The sequence below is a fragment of the Symphodus melops genome, assembly GCF_947650265.1.
Source record: "Symphodus melops genome assembly, chromosome: 16".
Lineage (NCBI taxonomy): Eukaryota > Metazoa > Chordata > Actinopteri > Labriformes > Labridae > Symphodus > Symphodus melops.
Genome location: NC_136706.1, coordinates 7,189,182 through 7,212,039, shown reverse-complemented (window position 1 = coordinate 7,212,039; position 22,858 = coordinate 7,189,182). Strand labels below are relative to the sequence as shown.

The 22,858-nt window shown below is 37.8% G+C and overlaps 1 protein-coding gene across 1 annotated transcript; it reads right to left on the bottom strand.

Moving 5' to 3' along the window:
- Positions 1-662: 662 nt before the first annotated feature.
- ptger4b (prostaglandin E receptor 4 (subtype EP4) b) lies at positions 663-4,775 on the bottom strand. The gene is made up of 2 exons (XM_079364360.1): positions 3,506-4,775; positions 663-2,256 (listed from the first exon to the last, which is right to left on the bottom strand). Exons 1-2 carry the CDS (start codon positions 4,280-4,282, stop codon positions 1,705-1,707), a joined length of 1,329 nt encoding a protein of 442 aa, XP_079220486.1. The 5' UTR covers positions 4,283-4,775; the 3' UTR covers positions 663-1,704.
- Between the last annotated feature and the right edge of the window lie 18,083 nt (positions 4,776-22,858).

The following is a 22,858-nucleotide window of genomic DNA, read 5'->3' as shown; positions in this document are numbered from 1 at the left end:
TACTTGTTCCTTCTTTTTTTTTTAAATCCGATTAGCCATGACCTAAGTAACATCTATGCTTCCTGTTGCCCACTAATACTCACATTTAAGAGGCTGAAACCCCTCATTTATGACATTTCTGTCACACTCCAAACACAAAAAAAATCCGTCAAAATATTTGATGATTATTTTTCAGTTCACCCCCCTAAATATACACCTGCTTATTCTCCTTTCCTTGACAACACACTGCATAGTTTTCGATCCATGCTCAACATCATGCATATACTGTACTTTATATCATGCTGTTAAACTATTAATTACTATTAAATGTGCACTATGTAAATATGGTTGTGACATTTGAAAGTTGGAAAAGTGAAACAAATCTGTTTGTTTTTTAAATGTAAATCCACAAACTTTATTCAAAGGGGGGAAAAAATGGAACTTTGTTTGGAGCTAAAAAGGAACAAGAAGAGTTATGATTTCACTGTTGTGGGCCCCTCACCAGAACTTTTCTCGTAACGTAACAGTTTCCCATGGACCTAAATTTCCTATCAGGGCAGTTTGTGTATAAACTTATGAACGTACCACAGAATCTGTACACTTCTCCAACCTGCACATTTCTCTACCAAAACTCCATCGTGTACATTCAACCGTTTGAATATTGCAAAAATAATGACACAAGGTTCCACATTTATATGGATTTCCACCAACTTTAATTTTCTTAGTTTTCTCATGAATTTGGTACAACAATAATCACAGAAGTGCACAGATGGTTTCATTAATGTAACACCAGTTGTTGCTACAGCAAAGAAAAATACACTGTATTGCATAATGCCATGTCAATCATTATAGCAGAAATCTTCCAGAAGAAAAAAGGAAATCTTTAATAAAAGTTTATACTGTAGCCATAGTTGTAATTCACCTGTTTAACTGCACTATATATTCTGATTACATAGGAGGAATGTAGAATAAGTTGTTGGATTCATACTTAACAAGTAATGGCCGGAAAAGATTACATGAACACTTTCATGTCAACACAATACTCAGAGATATCTCACGCTCATCCTCAAGTCTCTGTATTGTGAAAACCCCAAAGTTTAGCTGCCTCTTATTTTGAAATGCAAGGAATGGCATGGTCCTAGCTTTGATGTCAGAGCTGCTCTGTCAACCAGTATGACCTAATTAGTTACAAATGTTTCTTTGTACCAACAACAAACGAAGAAATAAAAGAGAACACTATAAACATATGCATCTTGTACCAATTGAAAATGGCTCCACACGCTTTGGACTTTCTCACAGAGAAGATATTAGAATAAATTAACATCATGCTTCACATTTTAAGATGAATTCTTTACAGTAGATGTGCGGTTGTCAAAATGCTACAAAAGAAACATTGCGGACAATCTAGCAGTGGCTTTAGAATTCAAAAAGTGCAAGAAAAAAAGGCTCATCTACAACATCATGTTGTTTTGTATTGTTTTTAAAGTTGTGATTGTGAGATATTTTACAGATGTGTTTTTTGTGGTTAGTGATTGTGGAGGAGTAACACATTGAAAACAGTTATGGTGAGCAGTCCAATAGATAACCACAACTTTAAAGGATAAGTTTTCCCTCTTTAGACGCTTGTCCTTTAGTCTCGTGTCTTTGCAGTGTAATCAATAGTTCCTATTTGTCCACAGAAACTGTCCTTACAGTGAAAAATGCTTTGCGAGAAAATGCAAACCGTTAAATGCATTTCTCCAGTGTGTTTGCAGTCTCGTCTGTAAAGGTCACATGCAAAGCTGCGTCCTTGTTGCACACTGGAAGCTCTTTAAGTGTCCTTCCTGGTTTTGTTTCCCCCTTTTCACTCTGCTGCAAAAGCCCCATCTGAGGTTCTTCAACCTTCTGGGTGCCCTGTAATGTCTGTGCGTCTCTTTCGCTCGCTTGAAAGGACCCCAGACCCGCGGAGGTGTTTCCTTCGGACGGGTACAGGAGAGTCTGTGATGTGTTCACTATTTCCTGCATTTCACGTGAAACCAAGGATGGAGAATCCCTGGAGACGATTGAGGAGGTACAGCGGAACTGCCCTCCATTCCTCCGACCCCGTCCTCCCATTTTGCAGAACAGACACTTGATTTTTTCCATCAGCGTGAGGAAAACTGTCTTTCTGAGCAGGATGTAGATCCAAGGGTCCAAGATGGGGTTGACAGAGGCCATGCGGATAGCCAGCAGGTCTTTATTCAACCCGAATGGCTCTTCTTTCTGGTCTCTGTACAACTGATTCACAAAGATCCTCAACTGTAAGATAAAAACAGACACATTTAGGAACAATGATGCCCAGGTAGCTCGGCTGTCACATCGAGGAGCATGGAACAACATTTTCAAATGTAGAGACAATTCCAGAAAGTGTTTTTTTTTTTACAAGCACAAACATGTCTACATTCATTTTACAAGGGAAGGATAATGTTTATTATCCAGTCTTAAAAAGGGGCTTGGCTCTATGTAACTCCTGTGCAACCACAGCCGTGTAGAAATGGCTAAAAGCCAGAAAAAAACAGTCCTGTTTTTCATCGTCATTCATCATAAGAGAGCCTTTGGCCATTGGGCTTCCCCATAGTCTAATCAACAGCCTCTTCACAAAGCCAGTCACAAATAGAGTTTGACATTTGTCATCTAAAGACGTGGTTCAGCAAGAGTTTAACATTTTTAAAATCAGTCTTAAAATAATGCATTTTGTATATGAGCAATTGTCCTCGTGCTGTCCGTTTCTGTGTGGGGATCAATTCTACAGCTCTTGCAAAAATGAAGTCCAAACATTAACTGAAGTTATTGGGAAAGGATTTGCACAAAATAGGCAAAAATATTTGAAACTATGGTAGCTAAAGCCTCATATTGACTTCAGCTGAACTTAATTTTTACGCAGATTGAAGACTCAGGATTTTATTTCCATGCACCCACAGTTAAAGATTTCCATGCAAGAATCATTTGATTCCCTGTCGGCTCATTGCAAGAAAACAGTAGGGTTCACATGGGCAACTCATTTAAGAGTTATCCTTTTTTGGTCACAGAGTTTCACAATATACAGAAAAGTCTGCATGACACATGGGCAAATCTCACGGTCTCTGTTTTCACAGGTTGAACTTAAACTGAGAGAAATATGATCAACTTTCAGGGACATTTAAAAAAAACAGGTGTGTAAACAGATTTATTCTCACAACACATATGCTTACTCTGATTGTATGCAAATTATGTACAGGGAGTGTTCACCATCTAGCATGTGCCCAAGAGAAATGCGTCATCTGACCACAAACCCTAGAAACTGGAACACAAAGTTCAAGTGACATGTTTTTTTTTCTGCCCCCCCTGCACATTTGTTTTTGTAATTAGGAGAATTTTGATTTGTTGTGACATTGATGCACAATCTCACTATGGTTTTATTTGATTCATTTTGTTTACTTAAAAAACGCGCTATTCTTTCGTATTAACAACTTGTACGCGTGAACATTACCGGCTTAAAACTTGACTCAATGTATTTTCCAATACTCACCACTAAAGGTATGGAGCAGATGAGAACCACGGCGGAGGTAGCAATAAGCAGGATGACCATCTGGATCTCTGCAGCAGCTAAACGTCCAAAGCTCCGCCTGCGCCTGAGCTCCGATATGCGCCTTTGGTCTGTGCCCAAAGACGTGCGCCGGAGGAAGCGCTTGTGCATCAGGATCAGAGCCCCGCACACCATTACATTGCATATGACTGTAGCAAGTACAATGACTGAATTCACACCTGCATACATCAGATTAAAAGTCTCCACTGTTGTGTTATTGTTCTTCCAGTCTATGAAGCACCAGGTCCCAGGGTTCTGCGTCTTCACCTGTCCTATCCCCATGCTGGGCATCGCGCAGAACACCATGTTGGATATGTAAATGCCCAAAAGAGTAAGTGCAGCGAGTTTTTGGTTGACGTACTCGTTGTAGAAATACGCATGATTAATCGCCAAAAATCTCTCCACCGACATCGCAAATACAATGTTGAGCTGGACCAAGAAGAAGAAGAGCAGGATGAAACCGGAGTACTGGCACAGCGGATCCCCGCCTGGCCACGCGCCCTTCATGTAGGTGGCGATGGTGACGGGGCTGGCCAGCAGGGTTCCTAGAAGGTCTGTCACCGCCAGGCCACACACAAGCGTGTAAAATGTAGTCTCCTTTTGTTCCTTCCGTGAGATCCGTAGAACAACAATAGCAATTACATTCCCCACCACCCCGAAAATGAACATGATCGCCGGGATGGTGGGTGGCTTACCCCCTGTGGACGCCGTGTTGTTCATATCTGCAGGAAATTCTGTTTATTTTTTATTTTTTTTATTAATTCACACCAAGAATAGGTTCCTCTTTCACTTCCGAAGTTGTGTCAGTTTCCATTAATGTGCGTTCTCTGGACTCTCCAACAACAATCCAATCCATAGTTTCCAAAAATGTCCCTTTTACGCACAGAAATGTATCATCACAATCCGCCTAATTCTTGATTAAGACACAAAAAAATCCACGAAGTGAATAGGTTAAATGTGGTAGTATCAATCTACAAGCGATGCCCCGAGACTGGCAGCCTTGACTTCACCTTGTTGTCATTTTCTCAACTGACAGGGAAGTTACTTCGTGGGGCCACTGAAGGCAACTCCTCCTCTGCGCCTCATTTAAATACTGAGCTGTCTGGCTGACACACAGTGCAGCAAAATATATGCAGCGGGAAAAGAGTTGTTTACAACTCCGGCTACGTAAATCTATAACCACAAGCGTCACCTCTCACTGACATCAGCAAAACGCAAGCCTGTATGTTGGTTGAAACCAGATCAGTGCAGGTCACTTTGACACATGTTGGCGTAAACCTGCAGGTCGCATCTAAGAAGTGTTCGGAAACATGTTGGCTCTGTGCATTAACAAAACAAATAATTACAAAATATTGATGTAAAAACGGATTACTAACATAGAAGATCCAGCCTGTGATTATTGCCTTTGAACCTTAGTTCAGTAACACTGTATTATCTTCAGTCTTACTTTTGCAACTATCGGCTTTGATAACCAAGAAATTCTTTTTTAACTACTCAACTATTTTCCCCACAGGGAAGATGTGCAATAATCAGCTTGTGTTCACCAAAACAGCTGCAGCTGATAAGGTTTGCAAGTTTAACCATTCTAATGTTGGTGGTCTTGTCATTAAATAAAGTGTGAGTTATGCATTCTGTTGTGGTAGTCTGTAAACAAAATGTCTCAAAGAGGGATGTAAGAGTGCGTGTGTAGAGGAAAAAACGTAGCATCCTGTGTGGTTTGACTGAAATTGTGTCAGTACCTCTGCTAGATTACAGAGGTACCACTTCCTGTGACCTCAGTGGGGTTTTTTCTTCTCTAGAACAAGGAGGAAGAAAAAGTCGACCATGTGTCATTACGTGATTCTGTGTGCACTTTTCTCATATATATACATACATATATGTATATGTATATATATATATATATATATATACACACACACATACACTCAACAAAAATATAAACGCAACACTTTTGTTTTTGCTCCCATTTGTCATGAGATGGACTCAAAGATCTAAAATTCATTCCAGATACACAATATTACCATTTCTCTCAAACATTGTTCACAAATCTGTCTAAATGTGTGATAGTGAGCACTTTTGCTTTGCTGAGATAATCCATCCCACCTCACAGGTGTGCCACATCAAGATGCTCATCAGACACCATGATTAGTGCACAGGTGTACCTTATACTGCCCACAATAAAAGGCCACTCTGAAATGTGCAGTTTTGTCTCACAGCAAAATGCCACAGATGGCGCAAGCATTGAGGGAGCGTGCAATTGGCATGCTGACAGCAGGAATGTCAACCAGATCTGTTGCTCGGGCATTGAATGTTCATTTCTCCACCATAAGCCGTCTCCAAAGGCGTTTCAGAGAATATGGCTGTACATCCAACCGGCCTCACAACCGCAGACCACGTGTAACCACACCAGCCCAGGACCTCCACATCCAGCAGGTTCACCTCCAAGATCGTCTGAGACCAGCTACTCAGACAGCTGCTGAAACAATTGGTTTGCATAACCAAAGAATTTCTGCACAAACTGTCAGAAACCGTCTCAGGGAAGCTCAACTGCATGCTCGTCGTCCTCATCGGGGTCTTAACCTGACTCCAGATCGTCGCCGTAACAGACTTGAGTGGGCAAATGCTCACATTCGATGGCGTCTGGCACGTTGGAGAGGTGTTCTCTTCACGGATGAATCTCGGTTTACATTGTTCAGGGCAGATAGCAGACAGCGTGTGTGGCGTCGTGTGGGTGAGCGCTTTGCTGATGTCAATGTTGTGGATCGAGTGGCCCATGGTGGTGGTGGGGTTATGGTATGGGCAGGCATCTGTTATGGACGAAGAACACAGGTGCATTTTATTGATGGCATTTTGAATGCACAGAGATACCGTGATGAGATCCTGAGGCCCATTGTTGTGCCATACATCCATGAACATCACCTCATGTTTCAGCAAGATAATGCACGGCCCCATGTTGCAAGGATCTGTACACAATTCTTGGAAGCTGAAAATGTCCCAGTTCTTGCATGGCCAGCATACTCACCGGACATGTCACCCATTGAGCATGTTTGGGATGTGCTTGACCGGCGTATACGACAGCGCGTACCAGTTCCCACTAATATCCAGCAACTTCGCACAGCCATTGAAGAGGAGTGGACCAACATTCCACAGGCCACAATTGACAATCTGATAAACTCTATGCGAAGAAGATGTGTTGCACTGCATGAGGCAAATGGTGGTCACACCAGATACTGACTGGTTCTGAGTCCCCAGACCCTCAATAAAGCAAAAACTGCACATTTCAGGGTGGCCTTTTATTGTGGACAGTCTAAGGTACACCTATGCACTAATCATGGTGTCTGATGAGCATCTTGATGTGGCACACCTGTGAGGTGGGATGGATTGTCTCAGCAAAGCAAAAGTGCTCACTATCACACATTTAGACAGATTTATGAACAATGTTTGAGAGAAATGGTAATATTGTGTATCTGGAATGAATTTTAGATCTTTGAGTCCATCTCATGACAAATGGGAGCAAAAACAAAAGTGTTGCGTTTATATTTTTGTTGAGTATATATACATATATACGTATATATACATATATACATATATATATATACATATATACATATATGAACATTCTTGAAAATACTTCATATTATTCATATTATAATTTATCATTATAGGAATTTAACAAATATCATTGAAGAAACAAAATGAAATAAACTCTGCACTGTACCTGTTGATGAGTGTAATCTAATCTATTTGTTGTTGCTTTTGTTAGCTCGTTTTGTGTATTCTTTGTCTTTCAATAAAGCTTAATTAGGATAAAGTTAGTTTTTACTCCAACACTTGTTTACAATCTTTTACAATCAGGGACTAATTCAAAATAAATCATGCTCTCATTGTCATTTGCTTTGTTTGCATGTATATTTTATTTTCTAATTTTGAAATCAGAGGAGAAAAGAAAAGACTAAGAAAAAAACATTGATGTTGGTTCTTTGCTTGGCTGGCAAGTTGGAGGGAAAAAGTAAAGTCCATTAAAGACAAATCTAAAGCAACTCTGGGAATAAAAAAAGTTCTGTTCTGTTAACAAGTAAAAAAAGAAATGTTTAACTTTAATGGATTTTAGTGCCAAATCTCCTCAGGCAGCGTTTCCTTGTAGAGTTGCACTGACACAACACGTGGTTATTATTCTAGATACATTTGACCAAATCTGAAACTACACTTCAGGTTTTCAAGCACATTAATTACAAGATGAATTGTCTGTCAAACCTGTTTATTTAAAAGTTCCTCTGCCTTATTCCCATAATATACTTACTTGGACTCATGTCTATACATGGTTATGACTATTTATACAGTGCTTTTATCATGTTTGTCTTTGTACACAGGGCTATTTTTAATAGGGCTCCACTACTGCTTGTTAATAGCAATACTTTAGATTGTACTTTTTTCCCCTCAGGGCAGAAGCTGCCTTACTTCCATAACAAAATGGCTAACCAGTCAGGGCAGTGTTTACACTTGATGTGGCTTTGGCACATTGATAAAGTCCCAGCACACCCAACATTCAACTGTTGAAGCAGGATGGCTGGCAGCAGCAAGAAGAATTGTAAACACCCAAGGGTGCAAACAGAACAATAATCTCAGCTCAGGGTTATGTCTGCTGTGGCTCTTTCACTAATTACTCAAATGTTTTAGGTGAGGTCAAATCTTTTCAAACTAGAGGCAAAGAGTTGAAAGTCACGCTGGAATAAACCTTAAAAAAAACAACCAACCACAACTACAGTACTTGCTGATGTTCAGTCAGTACTCATGGTGTACTAGCATGCAGGCTTTTGACGTGGCCCGCTTCTAAGAAGCTTGTGGATGGATGCGTCAATATACAAATGCACAAGAACTCAAATAAAATACTTTATTTTTATAGCACTTTTTCAAAACAGCGTTTACAGGATAAAACAGCAGAGTCATGAGAGACGAAATCAGTAAAAACAGTAAGCGTAAAACAGTAATAAAAAATAATAAAAATGTTGTGTTACTGTAAAAAATCCTTTTTGTTAGAGCTCCCTGAACTACACAAGAACAAAAATGAGCTGATACATTTGAAGATATGAATACGCTTTTGCTAATCTTCTGGCATAAAAATAAATAAATAAATAACTCAATGTTAATGTAAATCTCTACTCAGTTTAATCTCAGATCATTCTATATCAACAAATGACAGAGACACGTTGAGGTCATATTTTATCAACATAAATGTGAACTGTCATGCCATTTCCCAGTGAGAGAAGTGGTTGCAATGTTGTCTGAAAAACATATATACCACTGACTCTTATGTAACTCATCTTTGTGGTCCATTTCCAAAAATGAGACATCATCATAAAGAGACGTCATCTCACTATAACACTGCTGGTGTATTTCTGTTTCCCTGATGCAAATTAGGTCTTCCAGAAATAATTATAGATCCCCATTTATTGAGATTACAGCTGGTCATATTTTATATTAGGACAGTCCTACTTAAACAGCATCATTGTGATTTTCTTACATATACAAAAACACACATAGGGCCAATTTGAAATGTCTAAAATTGACTTTTCATAAAATCATTTTCAGTTCTAAGAAATATAGTCAAGTTTGATCTCACCATCTGATATTAGAGCCAGTATTCCTTTATATTTCACTTTTACTGATGGAGAAAATGTTGATTTAAAAGTGAAAAATTTGAAAACATAAGATGTTTGTCCCAGCCTGGGAAAACCAGAGAAATATCTCTGTTCCCTAGAGAAGGCTAAGCACCGAACACACACACACACACACACCCCCAGGCAACCTCCCAAATCTCAACTCAGGTCCACTTTGGGGACAGGGTCATGTCTGTGTCAGCACATCTGAACTAATGAAAACACCAGAGAGGCATTTATTGTATGATGATCAGTTTAATAAATTTTGTTTACGAATGTGCCAGTGATCCTGACATTCTCATCCCTCTTCTACAAGTGCAGATCTGTATTTTGTTGTTTATTTTACTGTTGCGGTTTATGACTATGCATGTTTCGCTCTCACAGTGATGTGTGCCAACAGTTTGAAGGCCTTATTAAAGCTTAAAGATCCTCTTTGTTTCGAAAAAAGAAAAAGAGATCACAGAAAGACAAGTCCTGATCTGTCTGTACTCATCTGTCAGCTCTCGAGATTCTTTAATCAAATTCAATAATATTGATGAGTCTAAAAAAAGGAAGCCACTACTACAAGCTACTAAATTTGTGAGTTTTTTTTTTTTTTTTCAAGGAAAGTCCAAATGGTCCCACACAAACTTCCCATGTCATTAGTTAGGAGTAAACCCCCACGGGGAGTCCAGTCACTCCCTGAATTCTGCGAAGCCGCTTAGATTAAAGGTGAATGTTTTTGGATGAGGATGTATTCTGGATTCGACCCCGACAGACATTCTCAAATTTAAATCAGCAGTGGGATACACTGTTGTTAAAGAAACTGTAAGACAAGCTACAAACACTGATGGGAAGCGTATGCTTGTCAGCTGCAGCCAGTTCCTCTCAAAGAGAAAGCTGATAGCAATTCCAAAAAAACTTCAGATTAGCATCAATGATGTTTGAAGAATCCCTACATTGCTTTGCTCAATATATATATATATATATATATATATATATATATATATATATATATATATATACATACACATACACATACATACAACACGATTAATTTCCCAAATATCAAGACATCTCCTTCTGTGGGCAATCATAAGTAAACAAAACATAAGAGTTGTAATAAAGACTTCCTTTTCATGAGAGAAGTTATAATTGTTAGGTGTACTAGAACATTAAACTTTGATATTTTATTTTTAATTTTTCTTCATAACTCATCTGTTTTTAATGATGTTTACACATATATTTGCATAACTAGAAGCCTGATCTGACTGGCAGGTGGGTATATTGTACCCTAACACATCAAGTAGACGGCAAAGAACTATTGGGGACGAAGGCCGACTGTGCACGTCGCCTTTTGTCTTGGCCAAACATTTCTTGACAGTGGGTCCAATTATATTATAATAGTATAAAACTTCCCCTCGTTTACACTAACAGGTATAAATGAAACGAGTTACTCCCACTCCTGAACAGACAACGTTTCTGAGTTATGAGTCATTCCCCAACAGCACTGACTCTGAACATGGAACATACAGCTTGTTCTGGATCAAGACAGATCTTGGCACCACATGCTTCAAACAGGGATCACAGTGTTTTATCTTTGCTGGCTGCAGTATGGAACAGTGTGTGTGTGTGTGTGTGTGTTAAAAAAAAGGACACAGCAGAGTCAAACTGTGATACATCTAACCCCTTCCCCTCTTTTTTGGGACAAATGAACTCCTTCCTCATTTCCTGTATGAAAAGGAAATTGTGACAAGCGTTGAGCTTTCTCTTTTCCTCTCTTTGAACTTTTCTACTTCTGTTTGCTTTTAGACATTGTTTTTAATCCCTACCAGAGTTTCCACTCTCAATCACTACATTCATAAAGAACCTCAGACACTTATGGCTGTAATTATGTTCATCAGCTTCTCACTCAGGTGCGGCTTTAACATAAGCTTTGGAGGAACAAGTCTCAACAGTTACAAACTATTTCTCTCTGGCAGAGAAAACGCCAGTACTTATTGTCCAACATTTTTCACTGTAGCTGCGTTATGTGTAAACTGGGTGAGAGACAGAGACGCTAAGATGCATAGTATAATTATCAAAATTAAGATGATGCATGTCAAAACACATTCATGCATCTTTCATCCCATACACAAACATGACTTTTGCTTATATGCGTCTGTGAAGTACTTCACCTAGGTTAACCCAGAATGCAACATGTTTCAGCAGACACCAACTGTGTGAACAGGTGACCTCATCTGACCTCGCTGTTTACAGTGCAAAAGCTGAGGCATCGTTTTGCATGGAGCGCTAACTGTCAGCAGAAATTAAGAAGATGTGCTATAATCGAATGTAAACGTTAGTTTCATTATGTTCAGTATTTGTTTAGATCACTTTATTATGTATCAAATATTAGGCAGGTTAATTTCCCTCCGTGGTATTTAAATTATAATTTATTTCATTTATTTATTTTTTAAATGGGGCAGCAGTAGCTCAGTCTGTAGGGGCTTGGGTTGGGAAGTCCCAGCACAGACCAAGTCCAGAAATTGGCCTGGGAGCTGTGGAGGTGCCAGTGTACTTTCTGGGCACTGTCAAGGAGCCAAGGAGCCCAGGAGCCCTGGAGCCCAGGAGCCCAGGAGCCCTGCATCTTCACTGGGATTAATTAAACGTTACTCCCTTTCTTTATGAAAACATAAATATTAACCTTTGTGTTTCTGTGTTGTGTGGTCATTCCTCTTGTCGGTCTGAGTAGACAAACCACACAGTTTTAAACTGCAATGCATGATGGTATATACTGCTTGGTAAGTGCCCATTTTTTGTAAACTGCTTTTCACAATACATTTTAGATAGATAGATACTTTATTGATCCCGAGGGAAATTCAAGATGAAATAAGCGAGTGGGATAAAATAAGTGGACTATTTAGGATATGAAAATGCTCACCCAGATTTAGCAAGCCAATACAAATGTTGTTTTCTCTTTAAGATGAACTTTATCGGATGCAGTGTGTGATTCTAACACAGCATAATGTTTTATTGTTTTGGGACAATTTTGCATTTGTACAGTTCTTTATGTTTGGCTGTAATATGATGAGTTTTTACACAAGTGTAAGAAATCTATATTTCATAATTAATCACTGGTTGCATTTTCTACACAGTGTAATTGTTAGGTTGTTTTATATATTGGATATCAAATTTAAAATCAGCTGAACATGCTAACCCTAACCCTATTTTAGGGTGCACTGCACCTTTTAAATAGAGCCACAGGGTTGTTGATGTATTCTTTTTTAAATATCAGAATTTAATGAGACAATCATTAGTCCTCAGCAAAAGCTGCTGGCATCTGTTATGATACCACAATGCCACACCTGTCCTCTTCTGCATTCCTCAACATTAAATGTGCTCTGATGATGGCGGTTGTCCTACAAAACTCTGCTCGGCATGCCAGTTAGGCTGTTCAGCAACGTGCATGTGGGTAAGTGCATTCATGTCTGCACACCTTTGTTTATTTCCAGTTATAAAGTGATTTATCTCGCTGTCCCTGCCTCTCTCTCTTTCACTCACTCAAACACTCAGTAACTACTGTTTTCGCACTGGTGCTTTCCACCATTTAACCCCTCAGGCATCCTGCAGGTTTTCAAAACAAAATGTTGTAACCGCTGCTACCTACAAGGACACAGAAGAACCTTTGTTTAAACAAACTGGCACTCATTCTGAGCTGCATGCCTTGAAAAATAATCACTTTAATTTTAACTTTCTCACTCAGTTGTCTTTTCACACATTCATCAACCATCAAATAAAAAAATCTCTTACTGTCCAACAAGCTGCAAAGAGCAAGAACATCAATCAAAGCCGTTTTATTTGGCTGTCTCTCTGTTTTGTTGGAGGGGTTTTTGTGGTTTCTGTAAATTGAGCTTGGACTGCGGTTGACATCTCCAGTAAGTAGATGTACCAAAGACCAAGTTAATGTTGAATTATCCCCTTAACAAAACAAATACATATTTATATGTAATTTGCAGAGTTTGAGCGGTGAATAAATATAAGCAATAATTTCAAAGACAGGGCCTGGCTTATGTTTGAAATGTTGGAAAATTTGAAGTGATATGATTTTATTTCCGCAATGAAAAACCTTGATATTTTAACTGTGTATTTCAAAACTGGGGCCTGGTGATGTCATCAGAGTAATCAATGCAAAAGCATTCAATGGCACTTACATCTGTTCAAAAATGACTCTGTATTAGCACCAAGTTGGTATGTTTGTTTCTGATCCATCCACTTTTGTATGTGCATACATTCTACTTGTGTATAATGACAATCCAAATAAAAACACTGTAAATAAAAAAACAACATTTGTCTCAACCACAAACAAACTTTTCTCCATTTTTTCGTCAAATCAGCTGGTTGCCATGTACTTTATTATTGGTACAATTAAATTGTGCCATTAGAGATTAGACACTTGCACAGCAACTGTACTGTTACTGTAAATGAATATAAAATAATGAAGTTTTACGTTTAAAAATGAAAACCCCTGAAATTTTTCAATCAAAAAATTACTCAGATAAAAGATGGTATTTATTAAAGCTGAGCATTTTTAGTATCCATAAAAACAAGGGAGATTGGCCACATGGGAATTCAATGTTATTACCTTTTTGAGGAACAGCTTTCACGTCTTCTTTGACACCACCTTCCCCTGGCTGCTCTTCCTTCCCCTCTCTGGATTAATACCAACGAGGGTACGAATGTAATAACAGAGCAAGTCTATAAGATATTAGGTGTGGTAAGTAAATATCAGATATCAGGATGATAGGATCAAAGGATGATAGTGGCAAAAATGATGATATGGTGGATTAGTTTTACTATCATTACTATAACAAGTAAAAACATTTTAAATGAATTTTTTAGTAATTATTTCTCTTCCTTTTGCTTACCCCGATTTTTTCGTGTGACCTCTGCTGAACCTGCCTAACTCCCACACTGACGATGGAGAGCCAGCAGGGAGGTCACCGCGACCTCTGCCTAAACCCTCCTGCCTCGCACAAATACACTGTAAAAAGAGATACACGTTAACTGCTCAATAAAATTGAGTATTTTAGTGTCGCTCTGTCAAACAACAAAAAACGACATATTCATAATCAATCAGAAATAAACAATACTCAAATGCAATGCTTATAATAAACCAATTCTCGTGTAACTTAATGTCGCAAAGTCAGACAATTGAAACACAAGGAGAGAGAAATGAGAGACGGAATACTGACCTGCATGAAGTTCCATTCAGAATCAGGGGGTTTCTTCAGTAGCATGGAGACATGTTGACTGCAGGAAACTTCTTCTGGACGATAACATCTGTCTTCTTGGAAAACCTTTGAATCAAATCAACAAGATATGTTAGTTCAGAAAGAACAGCCAAAGTGGTCTAATGACACTTTGAGAGGACAAGGATGACACTTGTTGAGCGTTTGTAAAACTCCAACAGCAGTCTGGCAGAACATAGTTAAAATTTAAATAAAGTATATTTGTATACATTCTCCTGTGCCACTATTGCGATACTGTTAGTAATGCAGGCATGTTAGAGGGAAATTGTAATTTTTTTAATAAAAAAAAAATATATATCATTTTTTAAGTGTACACAGACAATTTTTTTTCCTGTGACCTCTCCAGACCCCGCGTCACGCCTCCTGGGGGGCGGGCGAGGGTGACTTCCTCTCTTCCTACCCTATACAAATATTCAGTAATTTGTTTTTACTCATTTCTTTTCAAGAGTTCAAGAGTAGATATTAAGTACCTGTTCTTGTGCAAAGCCTCTCTGAATCAGCTCTACTTGACTATCTGTTGAGAAACAAAAGAAAAACAAGATTCAGTTTTCATTACATTTATAACCATATATTTTTATGCTAATTCATATATTGAGGCTTTAATCCTATTAATGTTTATACAGATTGATGACAATTGCTGAAATATATCAGTAACAAAAGGTAATCTCTCTTTAACTGGGAGATTAGCTTAATATTGGACATTTATGTTACAACATCCAAAAGCAGCACAACAGTCTAGCATTTTCCACTTCTTCAAAATAACACATCACACCCCCATTTTAGTTAAATATGATATTTGGTACTATTAAATTGTACCATAATACTATTGTGCAGAGCAACACAGGAGAGAGCAGAAGAGCAGCACAAGATTCAACAACACAAGATAGAGCAGCACAGAGAAGGACACAAGCTACAGTTCTTTGAATGCAAATAAGGAGCCAAAGTGAATTTAAAAAAATGATTTACATGATTTGATTTACAAATGATTACAGATTTAGGAGCTAGGTTGTCCTTAGATGGCATCAAATTAAAACTCACTTAAAATAAATGAAACATTGTCCAAAAATGTCTTTGCTAAAAGCAGCTATTGCACAAAGCGTCAACAACACAGGAGAGAGGAGCACAGGGAAGAATACAAAATACAATTCTTTGAATGCAAATAAGGAGCCAAAGTGAATTTAAAAAATGATTTACAAATGATTACAGATTTATTTAGAGGCTTGGTTGTTCTTCGACTGCATCCAATTAAAACCTGATTAATATAAATAAAACAACCTTTGTCCTAAAATGTCTTTGCTAAAAGCAGCTAGTGTGCAGAGCACAAGCTTCAACAACACAAGATTCAAAAACACACTTTTTTTTTTATCTTAACAACCCAAACATCCCTCCACTTCTACCAAACATGGCACCTTCCACTTGGCACACCCCCATATAAACCTAAAGCTTGGTTCAGCTCTCTTTGACACTTCCTGGTTGAGAAAGAGGTGTGCACTCATGTCTGTGGAGCAACAGGTGACTAAGATATATTTGAAGTGTAACAATGAATAAACATTTTTAATGTAATGTGTTGTTCTATGTTTTGGTTGAAAATACAGTGTTTGAATTATTTTTTTCAATTAGCCAATCTAACAATAACACGTCTCTCAAATTTTCAAAAACTCCAATGAGCTGAAAGACACTTAAAGTATGTGGAAGGCGGAGATCATTATGTAAGGGTTCATTACCACAATCAATGTTTTTGAAATAACAGAAAGCCTCTGATTGGTTGACAGACCAAAACATGATGGTAGTGTTCTGTTTGTTTGTTTTTTGACAATTGAGTGAACAGAAATAACACTGTTTCAGTCAAATTGATGCATAAAAGCCACAGATTAGCTTCATGTTTGGGAGGATTGGATCAGGACAGTCTCTGAACAAACACCAACCTTCTCAGTGAGACAGAAATGCCCCTGGATGTTGCCTAAAACTTATAGAGTTTATCACTGGAAAGTTGCATTTCTAAAGAAGCAAGTGGATTTTACTTTAAGTAGCTACATCCTGTTCTATTTGTAGACCTGATGTTGTAAAGATGACATTTCCATACAGATATACATCAGCGTCGGCCTCTGAGGGTTTATAATCCTGTCAGCCTTTTATTTTGCAAATTATTCAAATGAACTACAAAAGTAATAATTCTACAAAAGCTAACTTTTCAATGTCCACCTGAAAACAAGAACCAAATCCAAGTTGTATTAAATCAAAACATAATGTGAAATCAATTTGTTTCAACACCACCTTCCTTGTCAAAAATTTAACTAAAGGTAACAATTGCAATTGTTAGTGTTTTTATGACAGGATGTGTCTGTATAGTGAGTTTTGCCCTGCCTGGCCACACAAAATATTTTGTTGGAACAAAAAAAAACAAAGTTTGCTGCTTTGAACTTCCACCTGACCTAAAATCCCGATGTTCAGTTATGGTTCATGTCCATGGGTCAAAAAATATGGTCCTCTAGGCGGACATTCATCGATGACAACCCATAAAACTAAAGGAAAAGGATACTGGTTGGGGAAAAAATAAAGAGAACAGTACCAAGCGTTCATGATTTTCCTATTGTATCAGCTGAAATGACCCAATTTATAGAGCCCAGAGGTTAGATATCAAAAGCAGATTAAGCATAACTGATAAGAAATTAAGTTGAATCATCCACTCATGAACCTTTAACTGGATCATTTAGTGATGCTCTTACTAAAATGTATTTTAATTATATCAATATATTCATTGTAATATATATATATATATAAACTGAAAAAAATACTAAAAGCAAAGCAGGTATGCTACTGTCACTGCACAGCCTGTTCAATCTGTAACCATGATATATGAAAATCACTGTTTATTTTTGTCTGAATTTAAAATGTGTTTTGTTTTGACAGCAATCACTGCTCAAGCACATTTAACGTACTGCACAGTGAATGAACTAGATTATACCTTTGTCTTTCGAGAGCTGAAACAGTAACTTATAATGCCAATATAGCTTGTGATTTAAAAAAAAAAAAAAGAAATGTCACAGTACGGGCAGAAAAGGACCCATGTGCAGAAAAAACTAAAGATTTATTTAACAAAATGCTAAACCAAAACTTACTTAAATAATAAATCCAGAAATCCAAAAACCAAGTAAAGAAAAACAAACTAAATCCAGGGAGCAGAGGGAACAAAGGACAGGCGCAGACAAAGACAAAGACAGAGACTAAATAGACATGGGGTAATTGGACACAGGTGAGACTAATCAGGGTAATCAACAAGGCTGGAAACACAAGGAACACAGAACACTGAGGACAAGTACAAAGTAAAACCACACACTGAAAACACAACCTATACAAGATATTACAAAAATAAAACAGGAAACACTAAAGACTAGACTTAAAACATTAAACTAGGACCCTTAAAATACAACACAGGACAGGCAACATAGGGTTTACGCTAAAGACTAAAATAAACACAAGACTAGGGAACATTAAAACACACAATGGAAACAATCAACACTAGGAAACATAAATACAGAACACTAAGGAAAGACTGAAAACTAAAACAAAACAGAACACAAGCCATGACATGAAATTGACTAAGTAGAGTCTTTTTTGTGAACAAACTAAGATAAAAAAATATGTTTGCACACTTTCCTGTTTCAGGCCTTTATGCTCAGATAAAATGTGTCCACATATGTTCCAAAACTACTCCAATATCTGTCATTGATTTAATATGATCACTTTTCTTTCATTTGTAAACTGTGTTCCTCATAAGAGTCACATTCTGAAACATTTCATCATTTCTTTCAGTAGTTGATGTTTCTTTATGTGATGAAAACACAGCTTCACTCTCTGGTTGAATAGTCATCAGAGACATTATATTTCAAAGTTTAAAAGTTTAAGTTTAAGCTTTACCAGGAATGTACACACACAGACACACACACACACACACACACACACACACACACACACACACACACACACACACACACACACACACACACACACACACACACACACACACACACAATAAAATAAGTAAAACAAGGCTTTCATGTCATTTTTATTCTTGGCACTGTGTCACCACAAGAGGGAGCCACAGCCTTACTGAGAGAGAGTCTCTCCTGCCAGATAGAGCAACTTTCCTGGTAAATCAGAGCTAATGTTTTGTAGTGAGTCAATTAAATGAGAATCAGCTCAGGTTTTATTGAAATATTAAACAAATGCTTTTCATAAATATCCTGAACACAAAAGGGTTTTCAATACACAAGCCATAATTCTTTTCAAAGTTAAGCGAACAAAATAGGCTACAAAAGATCCTAAATTAAGAGCCATTTGGGAGTCCAAAGAGCCGGCTCTTCATTGGGAGCTGAGCCAAAAAATTCCTGGTCTCTTCTCCTACATTAAAAACAAATGATGTTGTGAAACATGAATCGATATATTTCTGCTGCATCATCCTACAATTCCACATTAATTTTTTATCATTCTGCACCACCGCTCAGATTTTTCTTCTTATCTCAAACCTCGGGCAGCTGGATATTGCTTTGCTCTTTAAATCAGAGCTGTTTCCTTCTAGGGTTGTTACTAAAATGCTGTTTTACCGCTCCATAACCAATCATACCTTTCCTTCACTCTGTCTCTGCAGGAGATCACTTAGCTAAGTGCACATCTTTTTGAAACTGCAGACGCACCACCATCTAAATCTGAGGTGTGGACAGAAAATGAAAAGAGGTGGGAAGATACCAGGCAAGACAAAAACTGTGTGCAAATATTACAAGAAGGCAGGGAACTACAGAACTAGCACAACCAACATGATGTAGCATTTAATAAACACCACCATGAGAAGCTCCAATCACCGCCCCTTGTAAACAGAAATAAAAACATTAAAAGGCCAAACCACACTGACAAGCAGGTTAGCAGCACCTATAGGAATATTTTTCAGTCGTCATTTGTTTATAGTCTCATTTTGTCAAATAAATCGTGTGAGAATATTATCATGAACCCAGTATCATGAATCATATTGGGACTTGAGTAACTCATTACATGCCTACCAGTGACTTGAGTAACTTATTACATGCCTACCAGAGCCATGATGATATTTTCTCTTGGAACATGGATAAATGAAAGAAACATTTATGAAATCCATCCATAGCCTATTTATTTTTATTTCAGTCTGTAGCATTGCAAATAATCTTCAGTAAGCCTGCTGGTTGGTTTGTCCAAAAACAAGTCAGCAATGTTACATGACCATCAGTCATTTGTAACAGACTCAGTCACATACACCACTACCAAGAAACAGGTCAGACATTATTCATTTTTTACATGGCATGATCAAACCAATTATATGCATGAACACAAGAGATTAAGACTGGCGATTCTAAATAGTGTAAGTTTACTGTAAAGAGTGACGTAACTGAGCATGTAACTCTGAGCTTTGATTGATTGAACTCTGCCTCACTTTCCCTTGTGACGCTCCGTTTCTGTCTCGATCAGTCAATTGCAAGTTCAGTAACACACACACACACACACACACACACACACACACACACACACACACACACACACACACACACACACACACACACACACACACACACACACACACACACACACACACACACACACACACACACAAACTCAGTGAGATGACACATTGGTGTTGTCAGCTCAGCAGGGTGCGGGCTGGCCCAGAGAAACACCACAGAGATGCAGGCAGAACACGGGACTCCTCAGTGAAGAGGACAGTCTGTGCACCTGAGCCCTCTTCCTATTTTGTTCTTGTGTTTGACCTAAATGTAATGATGAATACAGAAAATAGTGCAGAGAAGCAGTATTCTTCATGTCTTGTGATGTGTCTTTCTTATGTTAAAATATCTAAACTCTGGCACTGGTATTTGGTCATTTTTCTTAGGGCTTATACTAGGGCACATACTAATCAATACATATTTGAGTAGAAGTAGTGATGTATCATGTTCTATAGTTGTTTTTATTGATAATAAATCTTTTACTTGGATGTGAACCTTATCTTATATTTATCTGGCAATAGTTGTCATAAATGCTGTAAAGATCCTTCAATTCTTGTCATTTCTATAAATTCATATTTAGGATTAAAATCTTCAATTCAAAACCTACTTTTATAGCGGTAATGCTTTCTAAATAACCATTGCTTGGTTATCTATTTCACGGTGAATTGTTTTAATTATCAAACCCTTGGCAGTGGCATCTGTTTGCTGAGTTGTTGCTCAGTATTGGTATTATGGAAGTGGGCACTCATGTTGTGTTCAAGGACAAATAAATGAATGATGTTCCTTACGGTTGTTTTCCTCTGTTGTCAAAGCTCAATAGTGATGTATAGAAATAAAAAAAATTAAAAAGTGTGCTTGCAATAAATGAAAGCCTAAAGTTGTACTTAAAATAGATGTTCATTTTTTTTCTCATGTGCCATTGTGAACATTATGTGCCAGCCCTGCACTGCACAGGAGGATTCAGTGAGAGACAGCCAGTAAAAAGATGATTTACCCACATACCCACTCCTTTTCCAGCAGCAGCAGCAGCAGCATGATGGCAATACGGCTCTTATTTGTGACCACATGCCAAGTCAGGGCAGATGGCCATTTTCCATGCCAACAAATCCTGACAATAAACCCAGTAATATTAGATGTTATTTTGTTGATTTACAAGTATTTGTTGTTATTACGTTTGATTTGGGGAAATCAATCAATCAATCAATCAATCAATCTTTCTTTATATAGCGTCAATTCATAACATGCGTTATCTCGAGACACTTTACAAAAGCAGGTAAAGGACCTCACTGTTTGTCTGTTAACATTAACGAAAGAGCAGGTAACAAGACCATGCTCATTGTTATGTTGTATGAAATGGTACCTCATGGAGGAAAAATGTGAACAAACGAAGGATAAGAGTTAATTGAATGCAGTATCTGAACAAAAAGATTTTTTTCATTGAAAGTGAGGTTAGAAAATAATGTGCTTTGATTATTAATATGCTTCAAAAATCAGATAATTTCAAAGGTATTTATAACGAAGCATACTAAGTACAAAGAACAACACAACATAATTAAATAATCAGGATCATTTTAAAACTCTAAACAGATGAGGGATACACATATGATTCGCCTAACAGGCACAGATAAAACATTTTGTCATGTTTTTGTCTATTTAAGGAAAAATGAAAAACGACTGAATCAGTCAGTGGCAATGATGACTCAGTAAAAACAGTCAAATATGATCAAACAAAATAATGAAGGTTTGTTGGCAACAGCAATGAATTCATCTAATTTGAGGATTTGTAGAAAATCAGAGACTACCTAAAATGGATCCCTGTGGGAAACCATAAATGAGGGAGGTAAACATGTTAATATGAAATAAATAAAACTAAGAGGACTCGTACAAATCCTCAATCCAAACCACTTTGTAAAATGTCAGCGCTCGTAATCACAAAACTCACATCTAGCTAGATTACATTAGATGAATTTAGCAGCTTTGACAGAAAATGATTTCTCGGCTTACTGCGATGGGCAAGTTTTTCAACGCTGCAAATTTTTTTTTTTACACATTTTACAATTTTGACCTTAATCAGAAAGAAAGGCACTGATATCAACGTTTGTCAGATTACATTGAATGCCTATTAGCAGCCTTTAGCAGCTGTAAGACAATCATCACTTTGAAATGTGATTTTCAAAGCAACATGAGAGTACAGAGGAAGTTCAGACAGAACAGGTGCATGTCCAAAAAGCTCGACAGAGCTAGACAATCATGGCAGCTTTTCCAAACATAGGCATTAGTGTGAAACTCATACAGAGGGTTAAAATGATTGTTTAGTCAAGTGTTTGCAATGATGTTGTCAACAAATGCTGTATTCACATGTCTTTACAGTAAATTACTCTATACATTTTATTGTTTCTGTCTTGATTAAATGTCTTTGGCTTGGAGACTCCCCCACAGTGCATCACACAGTGTGCCTCTCTTCTTTGTTGTTTTTCTAAATGACCTGAGGCTGAGCAGGATTTGATGTTTTGTAAGACCCAGGCGGGTTTAGGGTCTCTGAATTATTAAAATCCTTCCATGTTCGTTTTTGAACAGCCTTTCTACACACAGACACACAAACACACAAACATACTGTATGTGTGCAGGCCAAATCCTATAGTGGTCTAACCCATCAATCCCCCTCCTAAAAACACACACATTGCATCGTGTCTGTTAAGGGAGACTTTTGGTGGCAGCCTGTTGTATTTTTAATGCCTTCCTTCTTTCCCAGCTGTGATGAATGTTTGATTCGACCTCTCATGGCCTTAGGTGAATCAGACCAAGATCAGCCCACCAGGCCGCAGAGGGCCTGAAATATTC

Excerpts from the sequence above, each read along its gene's own strand:
- ptger4b (XM_079364360.1), bottom strand. The coding sequence starts at position 4,282 with ATGAACAACACGGCGTCCACAGGGGGTAAGCCACCCACCATCCCGGCG. Across the intron at positions 2,257-3,505 it reads TCTGCTCCATACCTTTAGTG|TTGAGGATCTTTGTGAATCA; the intron begins GTGAGTATTGGA and ends TTTATCTTACAG.